Source organism: Vigna unguiculata, chromosome 10 (genome assembly GCF_037176805.1).
Source record: "Vigna unguiculata cultivar grain cowpea cultivar isolate G323 ecotype 2 chromosome 10, ASM3717680v1, whole genome shotgun sequence".
Classification (NCBI taxonomy): domain Eukaryota; kingdom Viridiplantae; phylum Streptophyta; class Magnoliopsida; order Fabales; family Fabaceae; genus Vigna; species Vigna unguiculata.
In genome coordinates this window covers 6,733,489-6,750,915 of record NC_140801.1, presented here as the reverse complement: position 1 = coordinate 6,750,915, position 17,427 = coordinate 6,733,489, and the positions used below count along the sequence as shown (strand labels likewise).

Below are 17,427 nucleotides of genomic sequence, written 5' to 3'. Positions count from 1 at the left end.
AATTCTTTTATCACTAATTTGTATCACAATTGATTAGTTAATTTATTGCAATTCTATTAATCTCCTATAAATATTATTTTGTTAATTGCAATTACTTAATTGTTATTCACTCTCTATTATGAGTCATGTCCATAAACATATGTCCATAATAAAAAAAGAACACAAAGAAAATAAATTATTCAAAAAAAGTGTCTAAATACCTCCAATATTTGCAATACCTATTTAAAAAAGATAGATAATCAATCCTACAATGATCAAAGTATATCCATCCAACAATACAAAACAACATAAAAGTTTCCACCAATGTATAATAGTTTTAGGACACAAAAGCATTGGAGGGTATCAACAAAAAGTAATGCATCAACACAATTAAAACACAAACAAAGTTTTGGATTCTTTAAGACATGTCTTCATTCTTGTTTCTTCAAAGCAGACAATAATTCTCTCTTAAAAGATTGCATTTGCTCTTGCATCTGTTGTTGCATAGTTGCTTGTATTTCTGCTTGTGCCTTCATTTGTGCTTGCATTAATGCTTGCATATCAGTCTGTGCTTGCAACTGTGTTCTCACCTGCTCTTGCAAATTAGATATTTGTGTAGTCAGTGTAGTGATTTCTTCAGTTGTTGGATTTAGATTTTGGGAAGAGGGACCTTCAACTGTTGAGGATGAAACATGTGGGCCAATGCCAAGATCCAAACTGTGACCAATTCCATAAATTCTACCTTTCCTATTTTCACCACCTGTTTTTATCCAAACACCAGAGTCAACTATAGGATGCTTTGACGTGTCTTCCCCATATTTTTCAGTCATAGCATTTTCATATGATTCCTACATCAAATCAATATGTTAGCAATATTATATAAATAAGTAGTTTAACATTTATAAAATAAACATATTCTTACAATGAAGCTTTTTGCTTTGTTGGACACATATTGACCATCTTTTCGTTTGTGAACTTTATTGTATAATTCACCATAAGAAATTGGGCGTTTGTATTCTTCTTCCTGTAAAAAAAATGCAATTTATGTATAAAAACTTATTACTTTCCTTAATGACAGTAAAATGACATATTCATCTTACTTTCTGCCATATTAGTGTGGAAGTTGGTTTATATCAAACATGTACAATATAAATCCATCTCTCTGTATCATATCTCCTTTTAGTAAGTTATCAGCTAACCAATTCCAAAATATTTGTTTCTTTCTATCAAGTGACCAACTCATTTCTATCTGACAGACAATTGCTATCTGATATTGCATTTTGAATGTGACAAATTACAATGCATTATATTTGACTTATAAATTCAAATGTGAAAAGTAAGAGTACCATTTTTTTCAAGTGTTGTCCAAAGCTTCGTGATCCTGCTGTGTGAATCATGGCATCAGGCTTGGCAGCCCTATTGCTCTTACCTGCAGTAGACTTTTTTTTCCATTCTTCTGTTGCCCATATGTCTACTAATCCATCCCACATCTCAGTCCTAATACCTCTTGGTCCAAAAACCGGCCAACATGAGTATGGGCTACTTGAATTACTAAATGGATTAAAACCATCCGTGCAAAGTCCAAGCCTGACATTTCGTGGATCCAAAGCAAACTTAGGATGAGTTGCATTAAATTTTTTCCAGGCCTCTGCATCAGCTGGATGTGTCATCATTAATTCATGTTGGCGTACTCCATCTACATGCCATCGCATATATTTTGAAGTATTAACAGACATAAAGAGGCGTTGAAGTCTTGGAATAATGGGGAAATATCTTAACACTGAGTAAGGCACATCCTTGTTTTTTGTTGTTGTCTTGGGTTTAAATCGTGGTTCTTTACACACCAAACAAACATTCTTGTCACTGTTTTCTTTGTAATATAGCAAACAATGATTAGGACATGCATTTATCTTCTCATATCCTAATCCCAATTCACTCACCATTCTCTTTGATCTGTACAAATTTTCAGGCAACCTTTCTGACTCTGGAAGCATGCTTTTGATTATAGCAATCATTCGATCATAACAACTAACACTCATGTTAAACTCTGACTTCAAGTTTAGGAGTTGTGTTACTGCAGATAATCTTGTATGATTCTTACAACCATCCCATAAAGGTTCATCAGCATTCTTTAATAAGTTAAAAAACTTCTTAGCTGATGGATTTGGATCCTCTTCCACTTCTTGTACTTCTGGATTTGATCTAACAGAAAAGGCATTCATAACCATATCATGATATGGATTTGTATTCTCTTCAACACGGTCTTGGCCAGAAGACACAACATTTTCCCATCTTTCTTCACCATGAAGGGTCCAATTTGTGTAACCATCCATAAATCCATGGTGATACAAATGTTTTTCAACATTAAATGATATATCCCAATAACGATTCCTACATTTTCCACATGGACAAGGAATGCGTACTGTTACATCAGCATATTTTGGATCTCTTTTAGCTACTTGAATAAAGCCATCAATGCCATTTCTGAACTCCTCAGTAACACTACCAAATTGATCTTTTCTTCGCAACATCCATCCTCTATCAGGTCTCATTGTCCTTGTAGTTGGTCTCAAAATAAAAATCTACTCAAAAGAATTGTATCAAAAAATTCAGTAGAGAGATACAAGTTACTCCAAATTGATGTCACACGTCATAAAATTTAGATAATAGAAGATAAATACAATCAGAGTTAATCAATGTAACATGTTAAAATGATAAAGGGTAAAATGAAAGTATATGACTCTTATCACACAAATGATTTTTTTATTAATTACAAATTTCACATATTAAAACTAAGAGGTAATAATCAAGATATTCTGTAGATGAGAATAGCTTCCATCAATTAAGATTTCAAACATTACATTGACTTCTCTTTTGCAACTATATGTACAAGGGTATAAAAAAATCACAAATTTGAATAAAATAATATTTAAAAAATAACTTTACCTAGGAAAATATCAATTGAATGACTGTCACGACATTTCTGTTGTATTGTGCAAGCAAATGTATGGCATCACCCCTAGGCAAAGCTAAAAACTCCTACACTCACAAAATTCGAGCATTAGAACAGACTTTGTATGTCAAATAAGTTGTATGGAAAACTCTCTTCAAAGCTAAAACACTCCAACAATAAGAATCATGATGACTATAAAAACTAAAACCAACATTTTTTACATGCTATTATTTAGTAGCCATAAGAGAAAGAATAAATATCATAGAATTGACGTAGAAGTACCACTCAAGTTCAAAACAAAACGGAAGTTTCCTACAAGTTCAAAATCCCAAAATGTATACTTATGCATTTTATTTAATCTACCTGTAAAAGAATAAATAATATTTGATAACATAGCAATGAGAATGGGGTCTCAAAACAAACTAAAATAAAACGGGAATGGGACAAAGTAACAGGAAAAAGAAACAAAATAATTCATGTAACTACATTTTTATTGTTTTAAAAAAATGCAAATTTGCATTACAATGAAACTAAACCTTTCCAATATATTTATTGAAAAATCAAAACCTATCATGGAAAGCTTGAATAGGTGTTTTTTATATTTATTGAAATATTGGGAGTTGTTTCTAATAGTATGTATTTTAACATTTCTGATGTATAAAAGATAAGAATGATGGAGTGACCTATGCAGACATGGAATGTCGATAACTTGTACCATCAAGCATATTTTCAAGTGCCACCAAAGAAAAATGATACATAATAGGTGTAAATTTGCCAATAGTTAATAATCCTATCTTACCAAGTTTGGCAATCTCAATTCTTTATGTGAAAAAACCACCACTGCAACAAATAAAAGACTTCAGAAAGCTAGTGATTGAAAGTACATAATGGGAAATGTTCATTGCTGAATCACCTATTATCTCTTAGGTCCAAAACAAATGCATTAACATTATCCTTAATGTATTGATTGCTTATTTGATAGCACCGGCAAGGAGGGACTTCCACCAGAAAGTAAGGAAAAGACAAATACAAAAACTTTTTACATCATGAAAGAAAACTAAGAACTAATTATGGAAATGACAAACAATTATCAATATATTCAATAATGTAAATCATACTTAATCTGAATTGAAAGTGTACCATTCCTATCCAATGATTCCTTTAATGTGTCAAATGATTTGTTGTATATAAATGGAAATTAGAATGTGAACCTAGTTTTCTCATTGCTCCTCTCCTTTAATGTATAAAATACACTTTTAAAAATAAAATATAAGATAATAACATTTGATTAAAACTATAGAAAAGAAACCTATACCAAGTGTAAGAGATTTTGACGAACATATATGTGCTACCTTCTTCATTGTGAGCATGGCCACATCTTTAAAGGATGAAATGTGGTTTATATTTTAACATGAAATAAATAATAGAGTGAAATTAAATAATAAATCTGTAATTCTAATGTCAAATTTTAAAAATAGTTTCATTCAAAACATAGAGGTATTGTTGAAAATTCTTCGACAGCCATATAACATATACTCAAATGAACATGAAATGGATTCCAGAAGCTCATATGCCTAGCTATAGCATGTACACTGTTGACAACATTCTAAGCATTGGTTTTCTTTATACCAACCAAATTAAGCATTGCATATCTTCTTAATAAACTTGTAACATCGAAAGCACTGCATTGAAATATATTTGATGGAAACATCCAATTTGTTCTTGAATGGAATTTGCTATTCAAACCCTAAAACCCTAAAATAGTTTAATCAATCAAAATCCTAAAACTTAAAATACCTTATGTCAGCTTTTTTCACCTTCAATCTCTAAAAACCTAGACCATTTACTGAGAAGAGTGTTATCCTTGGAAGATTGAGACAATGAAAGAGAGTATATGAAACAGGAAAATCGAAAATTGAAAAAAAATGGAGGAAACCACGTACCTATGAGCACAACTGAACTAAGAGCACGAAGACGAAGGATTCAGAGTATGAGTGAGGAGAAGAATGACCTAAGTGTGAGTGAAGAGGAAAGTGAACATTTGAGTGTTTGAAAATGTGAACGAGAAGCATAGAAACGAGACAAAAGTGTTTGAAGATGTGAAAAAGTAGCACGTTGGTCTCTTTCAAAAAATTAAAAAAGATAGTTTCTAAATAGAAAAAATCTAAACAAAATAAAAGGAAAACCGCTTTACTAATTTTTATTTTAAACTATCTTAGTAAATAAAAAATATCACTGTTAAAGTATACATAAGCTATCTCCTTCTTTGATTTATATTTTTATTAAACTTATAATTTTTTTACTAAAATTAAAATTTATATATCTAATTTCCTCTTTTATTTTATTATATATTTTAATTAATTTATTAATATCTATATTTATATTTTAATATATACAATTATATTTAAAAATATTTTTTAAATTTTTAAATTTAAAATATTTCAAATTAAAAATATTTAAATTAAAAGTAATTTTCAAATATTTAAATTAAAATTAATTTTAAAATATTTAAATTAAAAGTAATTTTAAAATATTTAAATTAAAAGTAATTTTAAAATATTTAAATTAAAAGTAATTTTAAAATATTAATGTTAAAAATAAATTTAAAATATTTAAATTTAAGATAATTTTAAAATATTTAAATTCAAAATAAATTTAAAATATTTATATTATAAATATTTTTAAAATATTTAAATTATATATAATTTTAAAATATTTAAATTATAAAAAAAAATAGAATATCTAAATTAAAACATTATATATTTATACTAAAATTAAAAATAATTTTAGTATGAATTTAATTGAGAAGGATTAGCTACAAATATATTTTCTAGTAAATTTGTAGCTATTTTGTTACAAACTAGCTACATTTTTATTGCTTCGCTATTTCATTGCAAATTAGAGAGGGATTAGCTACATATATATATATATATATATATATATATATATATATATATATATATATTCTAGTAAATTTGTAGTTATTTTGTTACGAAGAAGTTATAAATTGTTTCATTCATTACTCTCTCACAAATTAGTTAGAGATTAGTTACAAATATATGTTCTAATAAATCTGTAGCTATTTTGCTACAGACACGCTACAAATTTATTCTTTCGTTATTTCCTCGCAAATTTGTGAGGGATTAGCTACAAAAAAAATTTCTCGCTAATTTTCCTAGCAAAATAGAAATTTTCTTGTAGTGAATCATATGATAGAATACATAAGTGGACAGGTTTTACATGTTACAGGCTGCTTCTAAAGATGTTTTTTTTTTTTTTCTGTCTAGAACAAGAACCATTTGATTATTTGTTATTTATTTGTTTTGTATGTAAATGGTTTATAATATATAGACCGGTTTTCTCGTATTAAAGTTAATATATATGTTTGTTTTTGATAAAAAAAATGTATTTATATTTACACATAAAACATTAGTTAACTTTTATAATATCTTATGATTTATTTAGAGGGATTGGAGAATTGAAAATAATGACTGAATTCCTAACTTTGATTTTCTTTTTCTCATTGAAAAAAAAAAGTGATTTTTGAATAAGGATTAATTTTAGGGTAAAACACTTTCACACTTACAAATTTAAACAAATAAACTATCTTTTTTTCTTTGTCAAACAAAGTATGGAATACAATGATACTCTCCAACAATGACACGAACATCAACAACTAGTCTACCTTTGTAGACATTATAAAATTCATAGTACATCCTCACACAACTGAACTTTTCAAACCCATACTATTATACATTTTTAAGACCACATTCTTTAAATCAATTCTTCCTTAAGAACCAACAACTCTCGTAAAATTGAAATTAGTTGTGTAACTTAGCTTAAGTATAAATGGAGTTATACAATTTCATCACAAATTATTGGTATAATTTTAATTCATGGAGAATATATCCATGTAAAGAAAAAAAATCATATTATATTTTCATGATTAAGAAATAGATTTTAAAATTAACTCAATGTCACAAAATTAATTTATAATGTCAGATTTGCATCTACAGCACTAATAATATCTGAGTCCAACTACATAAAGAATTGACATAACTCTCAACCCAAAACCTTACGGCAATTGGTTTATCGGTCTTTATCTTTATATAGTGTTCTACTTTTTTATATTTAATCAATATAGGACTTAGATTTACACTTGAATTCCTAACACTGAAGTCTAATAAATGTGACAAAGACGATAGAATTTCAATCATCATTAATGTTCAGACTGTCGAAGTCTATTTTTTCTTGGGATAATTAAGTTAGAAAAAGTCTTTCATTCCTGAGCCGAAAAATAAGACTATTATCTTGTTGTCTTTCACCAAACCATGATATTGCTGCATGTATATATATAAAACCTAGCACAAGGTGATATACACCAGAAGCAGAGCATAAGAGTGTAGGACTAAGTAGCAACAACCATGAGAAGTTTACGTTGTTTGTTGCTGTTTTCTTTAGGAATTTTCATCCAAGTGAGCTACTGCCATAGCAGCATTACAACATGCTTGCCTAAGAACCATACTGCACTATTCATACTCGGAGATTCATTATTTGATAATGGAAACAACAACTACATCAACACCACCACCTCTTACCAAGCAAATTATTATCCCTATGGTCAAACTTTCTTCAAATACCCCTCTGGCAAATTTTCTGATGGACGCATGATACCAGATATCGTTGGTATGCACATTTTATTTCTTCTGCTTTAGGTTTCACTTGAGTTTTGTTTGTGCTCTTGATGTTGCAGAAAATTGCTTCATTATGATTAGTTCATGTATTCATTTGGTGCAAACTTGAGTTAACTAGTTTATGTTTCTTAGCTGAACTTGCTAAGTTGCCAATACTACCACCATATCTGCATCCGGGTCGGGTTGAACACGTCTATGGTGTCAATTTTGCTTCAGGAGGTGCAGGTGCTCTGCGTGAAACCGCTCAAGGATTCGTAAGACAAAGCAATAGCAGAGGAAATTGTGTCAAAATCAGTGTACTTGATTAGCATTGGATCCAATGACTATGGCTCCCTTCTCAACCCAGACTCAAATCCTGTGTTTCCTCCTGGTAATCATCAAGGGTTTGTAGATTCTGTCATTGGAAACCTCACAGATGCCATAACAGTAAGAACAAACTTTACTTTAACTTTATATTTTCTTCAATTTATAATTCGAAAATGATTTTTTGATATAAATCTTTAGCTTTATTCAACTTTTAATTTTAGAAATACATTGAATCACCATGGAATGAAATTAAGGGATTAAAGTATAGGAACCAAAAGTTTGATAATTTTTGAAAGATATTGGAAAAAATAAATAAAATTAAACCTATATTTTCCTAACCCTAATGTTGGTATGATATAATTTTAGGAAATTTATAGTCTTGGAGGAAGAAAATTTGGATTTGTTAATGTGGGTGCAATAGGTTGTTCACCTGGCATAAGGGTTTTGGTGAATAATGGAAGCACATGCTTTGAAGAAGTATTAGCCATCGCAAGACTACACAACACTGCACTCTCAAAAAGGATTCCTGAGCTAGAGAAACAACTCAAGGGATTCAAATATTCAATCACTGATTTCTATTCTGCATCTCTTGAAGTGCTGAACAATCCTACAAAATATGGTATTCCAAAAACCTATATGTTCCATTTAATTTTTTTCTTGTGACATACTGTGATCACTGTTTTTCCTCTGTCTTTATGAAGGTTTCAAAGAAACTATTGTGGCATGTTGTGGGGGTGGACCTTACAGAGGAGATGGTAGCTGTGGAGGGAGGAAAGGAATCAAAGAATACGAGTTATGTAACAATGTCGATGAACATGTGTACTTCGATTCTATTCATCTTACTGACAGAGCTAGCCAGCATTTTGGAGAGCTTATATGGAATGGAAATCACACTGTCACAAGCCCTTACAATCTCAAACAGCTATTTGAATTTTAAACTTTCAATATATAGACATAAAGCAAGACATAACATCACGATGTATTTGTTTCCACATGTAATAATAAGATGTTTGAGCTGGCTAAATAAAACACCATTCATGAAAACTTCAATATGTATTATTATTTAAATAAATTTAATTTAATTTGATATTTTGAGTAATTTTTTTATTATGAACATTTTATATTTTTATATTTAAGTATAGTCCATGATGCATGATATGATACGTGTATCGGATACGACACGTATCTGACACAAAAATATGTTTATTTTAATAATAGTAGGATACGATACGTTATATATGTATATTGAAAAATGTATAATATATTTTAAAAATATGACAAATATATTAATGTTATTGTTTGCATCCAAATTAAAATCACAAATACTAAAGTTGTCAACATAAAAATTATAAATTATTGTCATCTTAAAAGTACACTACAAGTAAATCTTTAATTAGAAACTAATTTTAGAAACCCAAAATAGTTTAGTCATTGTAGTGACCAATTTAAATACCAATTACAAAATTAAAAATTATTGGTTATTAAAATAGTCACTATGATAAATAAAAAATTATAATTGGTCACTAATTAATTAGAGACTAATTTAGAAACTAATTCATTTTGGTAGCCAAAACTTAGAAAGTTAATTTTGAGTGACCAATTTCCTTCGGTAGCTAAAACCATGGATGTAATTTTAAAGGCTAATTTAGTGACCAATTATGTTTTTTTATTCATAATAGTGACTATTTTAATAACTAATAACTTTTAGTTTTGTAAATTGGTATTTATATTGGTCACTATAGTTACTAATAATTATTGGTCACTATTTAAAAGTTTTCTTGTAGTAGTATTGTTGTTTTATTTATTAGATATTTCATTAATAAATATCGACAAAGTATCCTAAATTATCATATGCAAATGCGTGTCAGACACAGATACATGATCCAAATTGAAGTATCGATACTTCATAGTTTATAGTATATAAAAAAAGTATGTAAGTTTTGTACAAAAACAAATAATTGAAACATAATATTTTAATAAAAAATATGTATAATTACTGATTTGGTACTCCAACTTTTTGGGTTTGTTAAATTTGGTACCCGAACTCTAGAAATGTTCAATTTGGTACCCAAATTTTTTAAACGGGTTCATTTTAGTACCTTCTGTTAAATACTACTTAATGTCGTTTGGCTTCTATTGAGGTGGCACAATGCAACAGAAATGTGGCAAAAATCAGGGTTGCGCACGTGGATTTATGGTAAAAAAACTCGAACCTTTTGTAATGACTTTACCAATATTTTAAGGTTGGAACTTTACTTTAAGTCTTTGATATGTATTGTGTTACTGTGTTGTTTGTTTTGGATTTGTATGTCTGTTTAGTTATCCAAAACAACTGATTTCTTTTGTTTGATATCCAAAGTCTGTTATCCAAAGCTATGAACAATGTCCTCTTTATATCATATTTGATGTTTAATGAATTTGTGCCAACTTATTCGACTGTTGTTCAAATTTATAGTCATTTATTATAATTACATAACATTTAACATTTCAAATACCAGAAAAAGAAATACAGAACTTTGACAGATGATTCAGATTTTCCATAACTCCAAACTTTCACTGTTTTCAATAAATTTCATATTACAAAATAACCTTCTAAACACCTAAAGTGAAATCCAACAACTTTAAACAACTAATATTTCTCTACAATATCAATCTACATCAACAAAGACACTAAAATCAGATTAACTACAACCAATAGACACACTAAATTAACAAGTTGACCCACTTTCTCCATCCCTTAACTTCTTTTTCTAGAATATAAATCTGCCGCCTTTACCTCAAAATAGTTGCATCATTTTCGTCATCACCATCTTCAATGCATCATTTAAAGAAATTACACCCATAAGAAGCTTCACTTCCACCCCGTTATTCACAAAATAACACAACAAAAATTACTTTGTAGTTACCTAGATGCAAACACAAACATAAACTTATCTAAACAAAACACCACATGCCTCACCTTGAAATTAGGGCATTCCCAAAACTGTCTCCCACCATTCTTAATGGTTCTAGCCGTTCTCAGCACAATTGCCACTCCACAATTGCATGTGGGTGCTTCACCCAAGCCTCTACAACCACCACTATTAGAGGACAAGGTCTGATTTCACATCACCCATGAATTACGAGAGTAAGAAGATGAATGACCCCTTGACATTTATTCACCGTCTACAAAAACCAATTCAACTGAAGAAGAGAAAAGCACAAGCTCCTCCACAAATTAGGGCACTCTCCACAAAATAAGGCACTTTATTTTTAATCACAAAAAAAAAAAAAATTCCAAGTCATTTTAACTGAACCACATTTCTGCCATGTTTCTGTTGCACAGTGCCACCTCAACAGAAGGCAAATAAAGTTAAGTAGTATTTAACGGAAGGTATTAAAATGAACCCGTTTAAAAATTTGGGTACCAAATTGAACATTCTAAAGTTCAGATACCAAATTGAACAAATCCAAAAAGTTGGGGTACCAAATCAGTAATTATACCTAAAAAATATCACTTTATACTTCTGTCGGTTATAGTTAGCATAAGAAAAAAACAATAGAGCATGACCACAAGACCTCTAAGAAAGCATGCAGAGTTGTGGTGGCGATTAAGCCTAAGAAAGAATTGAAGCTTTGATGCATACAAAGAATGTGTCCAAAACATGTTGTTCAACTTTGACTTGTATAACAATCATCTTCTTCGGATTAATAGGAACAATAAACAGAATGTCATCGTTGTGAATAACGTTCATTTCCCAAACATCAACATTAATTATACAGATGGGGCACCACCATGAATCCTCACTAACAGGGGTCATAGAATTATGTCCCGACCACTGAAGCACGACCTTAAGATCTCACCTAGAGATTTCAAGAAAATTACGTACTGACCCTATACCAATCATACTCAAAACAGCCAAGTAATATTTATCATGCATATACATTTCATGTCAACTTTCATAATCAACCCCTTTTATATTCCAGGTCAAACCCATACCAACACATCATCCTCCATTCATGAATATGGAATTTTATCTCATATCAAAACCATGCCACTTTCATAACCAACCATTTCATGTTCATTACATGCCAAGAATTATCCAAGTTCCTCAATTACAACTCATACACCCTCCCACTCATGCACATTCATTCACCTCATGCCATTATATAATAATCCAACCAAACACATGCCAAACACCCAAGAACAGAGAAAATACCAAATCAGAACGCATCCTTGCCCAGCTCTTCGCTCAGGCTGGAGGGTCTCGCTCAAGCGAGAGGGACTCTCGCTCAGGCGGGCTCCCTTCGCCTAGGCGAGAGCTCGACAATGAGAACAGTGACCTTCTGCGCAATCTCTCTTAGGCGAGACCCCCTTCGCTTGAGCGAGATATCTTCTCGCTCAAAATAAGGGTTTGATCGCCTAAGCGACAACTCGCGTGGAAAGTCTTGGGCGAGCCTCTGCTCATCTCGCCTAGGCGAGGCAAGCTCGCTTGGGCGAGATTATCAGTACTCGCCACTATTCGCGCCTACATCACACATACACATATACCAAACAGAATATCTAGACAGTCCAGGCATCCACAACAGCACACAAACTCAAGAATCATGAAACCAAAAATGGCACAAGCCACAATCACACCAAACAAGGAGGTTCTAGCTTCCCTTACCTGGATTGAGCCTTCAGGCCCATTAGATTGGGGCAGCCCTTAAAATAAAGGGTCAGAATATAAGTGGACCTTACAAGTTTATCAACTCCTAACAAAATATTGGATTTGAGGACTTATTAAGTTTTTTTTTCGTTAATATTTCATGAGGCAGTTAAAAGAATATCAATTTAGAACAAAATAAAAGTTTAACGACCAATCACATAGTTGAAAATAAATATATTTTAGGTAGTAAAAGTTTGCCAAATAACTCATGAACCTAACAAAATAAGCAAAACACAGATATGAGTTTAAGTTTTATGGATTGCGAGCTTAATGTTTGTATACATTAGTTACGTACTATAAATATTGTATGCCATTAGTTTATTTTGTAGCTGTTTAATTGAGTTAATTACTAATATGTTGTGAATAATTTATGCGGATAAATCGTTCCATTTGATTATTTTTTTTTTTATATGTCATAGTTATTTATCTTTTCTCTCTCTTCAAGAAGTGTTTCGTACTAATATTGACTCTTTCTTGAAAGGGTTTTACATTGAAATTATAGGAAGTCAAAAGAATTAGTCATTGAAAGAAAAGTTCTCTTAGCAAGGAAACAGAGGATGAAATCAGGAAACGTTTTTATATTTTGTTTATTATTTTTGTGAAGTTCCATGAAGTCATACCAACTTTTTCTATATCATAAAGTAATATATATTATGGTACCGCAGACAGGGAATAGAGTGTATAAGTGGACAGGTTTTATACGTTACAGGTTGTTTCTAAAGATGGTTTTTATCTCTAGATAAGATCCATTTGATTATTTCTCATTTATTTGTTTTCTGTGCAAATGGTTTATAATATATATACTACTAACAAAACTCTTATTTTCTTTTGTCAATTTTATTTTAAATTACTTTTTAAGAAATACCTATAAATTTTGTTATGAAAAAAAAAATTATAGAAAATTGTTGCAAACGTTTTTACAAAATATTTTATATAAAACACTTTTTACAACAAATTTTGTAAGTAATACTTACAAATTTTATAATTTTGTAGAAAATAATTACTCACAAAAAAATTACCTATCAATTAAGATTCATAGAAAAAATAGCAGAAAAAAATATTTTCTTACAAATATTTTTAACAAATTTGTAAAAAAAAAATCTGATGTAATATGAGAATTTTTAGTAGTGATAGACTTGCATCTCTTGTATTAAAAGTTAATATGCCATGTTTGTTTTTTGATAACTTCGAAAGTGCATGCAGAAAAAGAAAGAAGAGGAAAATCCTAATGAAGGAAAGAAGAAAATAACCGTGATTTATCATTTTTTTACTTTTTTAACAAGTATTTTACAATAGTTTTAAGTGTAACAATTGTTGATTTTCTACTTTTAACGACGATTCACACTTAATTGATGTTATTTAAATTTTTAACTTTTAACAACGATTTTCATTTAACTGTCGTTGTTTTTCTGAATTTTTACTTTTAACAATGATTCTCCAAGAACCATTACAATAATTTTGTTTTATTTACAAATTTGTTGTCGCATCTTTTTAAAAATAGTGACTTGTGACTCGTTGTTAGTCTGAGTCATTAATGATTTTTTTTTCACCCTAGTATTATGGTTTATGTAGTAGGATTGGAGAATTGAAAAGTATACGTGAAGTCTTAAATTTGATTTTTACTATTCTAAAAATAAAAAGTTATTTTTGAATGATCAAACACGTTTTACACGGACATATTTTAGCAATTAAACTCTTTTTTCTTTGTGAAACAAAGTATGGAATACAGAGATACTCCAACTATTACACAAACATCAACTAGTCTACCCTTATAGACATTATAAAATTCACAGTACATCGTTACAAAACATATACCAATGAACTTTTCAAACCCGTACTATTAAGCAATAAAGACACCACATTCTTTAAGCCAATTCTTTCTTAAAAATCAACCACTCTCGTAAAACTTGAATAGTGTAACTCACCTTAAACTATAAATGGATTAAACAATACTTCATCACAAATTTTTGGTGTAATTTTAATTCATGGAGACTATCATGCAAGGAAAAAACTATGTTCTATCTCCACAATAAGTTCAAATTAGTTGGGTTAATCAAATTCACTACTCTTTTGGTAAAAAAGCCTTAATCTCAAGTCTAATAAATGTCACAAAAAAGACAAAAATGTTTCACCATTATTTATGATCAGTTGTTGAAGCCATTTTTTACTTGGCATATAAGTTAGAAAAAGTCTTTTAATCCTTAGCCGAGAAATAAGACTATTATTCTGTTGTTGTCTTTCACCAAACCATGATCAGGTGTTGATTGACAAAGTCTTTTTACTTGGCACTTGATACTATTATATATATATATATATATGTATATATATATATATATATATATATATATATATATAATACCTTGCACATGGTAATATGCACCAGAAGCAAAGCATAAGAGTGTAGGACTAAATAGCAACAGCAATGAAAAGTTTAAGTTGTTTGTTGGTGTTTTCTTTGGGAATTTTCATCCAAATGAGTTACTGTCATAGCAGCATCACAACATGCTTGCCTCAGAAAAATGCTGCACTATTCATACTCGGAGATTCATTATTTGATAATGGAAACAACAACTACATCAACACCACCATCTCTTACCAAGCAAATTATTATCCCTATGGTCAAACTTTCTTCAAATACCCCTCTGGCAGATTTTCTGATGGACGCATGATACCAGATGTCGTTGGTATGCACATTTTATTTCATCTGCTGCTTTAACTTTCAGTTGAGTTTTTCTTGTGTTCTTCATGTTGTTGCAGAAAATTGCTTCAAACTTATATTAACTATTTTATGTTGTTTAGCTGAACTTGCTAAGTTGCCAATACTTCCACCATACTTGCATCCGGGTCGTGTTGAACACGTCTATGGTGTCAATTTTGCTTCAGGAGGTGCTGGTGCTCTGCGTGAAACCTCTCAAGGATTTGTAAGATTAATATCACCATAACATTATTGTAGGACCATATATAATTTGAAGGAACCTCTGTAAGTTAAAAAATAAATTTTAAGTCTAATTCAATCCTATAAAATTGGCTTGTAAGATGAGATTTGTATTTACTTATTGCATCTAAATTAACCTTGAAACGTAATTCATCGTACTTTTAGTTAGATAGTTAATAAATAGTGTTATACTGATATAACCTGTCTGATTTTTAATCCCTGTGTAGGTGATAGATCTCAAAACTCAGGTAAGTTATTTAAAAGATTTAAAGAATGTGTTCAGTGAGAGACTGGGAAACGCAGTAGCAGAGGAAATTGTGTCAAAATCAGTGTACTTGATTAGCATTGGATCCAATGACTATGGCACTCTTCTCAACCCAGACTCAGATCCTGTGTTTCCTCCTGGTGATCATCAAGGGTTTGTTGATTCTGTCATTGGAAACCTCACAGATGCCATCAAAGTAAGAACAAACTTTAACTTGAATTAATTCTTGAGAAATCACCTTTTTTATATTCTATTTAGTCTCTTCTCCATGTATGCTATATATTTTTTGGTATAATAGTAAAATTTTGATTTCTATATTTAATAAAATTTCCAATTTTGATATCTATTATTTTTTCTGCAATTGTAGTACCTTCATTTTTAATTATATGTATTATTTTATTTAATTTATATCTTTAGCTTTATTCAACTTTTAATTTTAAAAATACATTGGATCACCGTGAAATGAGATTTCTCTTCAAGTTCCAACAACTACTAGTCTTTTCAATTGTGCAAAACGCCATAAGTAGCATGCATTTTTCTCTGATGCATATATACAGTAACACAATTTTGCTGAGCAAAATTGAATAAATCTACTCAAATTGAAACGTAAAGGATTAAAACTTGCATTCAGGATCTATAGTTACACATAATTGGAAATTAAGGGATCAAAATCGAGGAACAAAAAGTTTGATTATCTTGTAAATTATTGGAAGAAAAATCAAATTAGACCCATCTTTTTCATAATCCTAACCCTAATATTTATATGATGTAATTTTAGGAAATTTATAATGTTGGTGGAAGGAAATTTGGATTTGTTAATGTGGGTCCAATAGGTTGTATACCTGCCATAAGAGTTTTGGTGAATAATGGAAGCACATGCCTTGAAGAATTTTCAGCCATCGCAAGACAACACAACACTGCACTTTCAGAGAAGCTTCTTGAGCTAGAGAAACAGCTCAAGGGATTCAAATATTCAGTCAATGATTTCTATGGGGCACTTTCTGAAGTGCTGAACAATCCAACAAAATATGGTATTTCCAAAACCCATGTTTCGTTAATTTTTATTTCCGAGGATGTCGTAATCATTGTTTTGGCTTTGTCTTGATGGGAATTGAAGGTTTTAAAGATCCTAGTGTGGGATGTTGTGGAGGTGGAGCATACAGAGGAGACCAAAGCTGTGGAGGGAACAAAGGGACCAAAGAATACGAGTTATGTGACAACGTCAATGAACATCTGTTCTTCGATTCTAATCATGTTACTGATAGAGCTAGCCAGCATTTCGCAGAGTTGATATGGAATGGAAATCACTCTGTCACAACTCCTTACAATTTGAAACAACTATTTGAATTTTGAATTTTGAATCTTGAATATCTATATATAGCCATAACACCATGATGTATTCTTTGTATTTTGCATTAAGGGGTTTGAGCTTGATAAATAAAACATGGTTTCATGAATGGTTTTGATACTACTGCTGGTTCTTTTGAAAGAGGATCACCAATGGAGATATACAACACTAACGAGGAATTGATACTATTCTTTATCTGTTTGGGCACTTCAAACTGCAGATCAGTAATAACTTTTCAATGTGCTCATTGTTACCT

General features: G+C 30.3%; 2 protein-coding genes and 1 pseudogene across 3 annotated transcripts; 2 read left to right on the top strand and 1 right to left on the bottom strand.

Moving 5' to 3' along the window:
• Positions 1-221: 221 nt before the first annotated feature.
• Positions 222-3,746, bottom strand: LOC146882066 (uncharacterized). The gene is made up of 5 exons (XM_085667999.1): positions 3,732-3,746; positions 2,926-3,018; positions 1,326-2,561; positions 902-1,003; positions 222-827 (listed from the first exon to the last, which is right to left on the bottom strand). Exons 3-5 carry the CDS (start codon positions 2,529-2,531, stop codon positions 411-413), a joined length of 1,725 nt encoding a protein of 574 aa, XP_085524125.1. The 5' UTR covers positions 2,532-2,561; positions 2,926-3,018; positions 3,732-3,746; the 3' UTR covers positions 222-410.
• A 3,582-nt stretch (positions 3,747-7,328) lies between these two features.
• On the top strand, positions 7,329-9,021 carry LOC114165155 (GDSL esterase/lipase 2-like; annotated as a pseudogene). The gene is made up of 4 exons (XR_014984945.1): positions 7,329-7,618; positions 7,759-8,052; positions 8,299-8,551; positions 8,634-9,021. The product of XR_014984945.1 is annotated as a GDSL esterase/lipase 2-like (transcript).
• Positions 9,022-14,997: 5,976 nt separating this feature from the next.
• LOC146882065 (GDSL esterase/lipase 1-like) lies at positions 14,998-17,291 on the top strand. Its single transcript, XM_085668002.1, has 5 exons — positions 14,998-15,307; positions 15,423-15,544; positions 15,786-16,019; positions 16,602-16,854; positions 16,941-17,291. The coding sequence occupies exons 1-5, from the start codon at positions 15,046-15,048 to the stop codon at positions 17,174-17,176; spliced, it is 1,107 nt and encodes a 368-aa protein (XP_085524128.1). The 5' UTR covers positions 14,998-15,045; the 3' UTR covers positions 17,177-17,291.
• Positions 17,292-17,427: the final 136 nt, after the last annotated feature.

What these genes read in the sequence shown, in the direction of transcription:
- LOC146882065 (XM_085668002.1), top strand. Translation starts at nt 15,046, where the DNA reads ATGAAAAGTTTAAGTTGTTTGTTGGTGTTTTCTTTGGGAATTTTCATC. An exon ending in ACCTCACAGATGCCATCAAA is followed by an intron (nt 16,020 to 16,601) that starts GTAAGAACAAAC and finishes ATGTAATTTTAG; the next exon opens with GAAATTTATAATGTTGGTGG. An exon ending in GAACAATCCAACAAAATATG is followed by an intron (nt 16,855 to 16,940) that starts GTATTTCCAAAA and finishes TGGGAATTGAAG; the next exon opens with GTTTTAAAGATCCTAGTGTG.
- LOC146882066 (XM_085667999.1), bottom strand. Translation starts at nt 2,531, where the DNA reads ATGAGACCTGATAGAGGATGGATGTTGCGAAGAAAAGATCAATTTGGT. An exon ending in GACAACACTTGAAAAAAATG is followed by an intron (nt 1,004 to 1,325) that starts GTACTCTTACTT and finishes TTTTTTTTACAG; the next exon opens with GAAGAAGAATACAAACGCCC. An exon ending in ACAAAGCAAAAAGCTTCATT is followed by an intron (nt 828 to 901) that starts GTAAGAATATGT and finishes GATTTGATGTAG; the next exon opens with GAATCATATGAAAATGCTAT.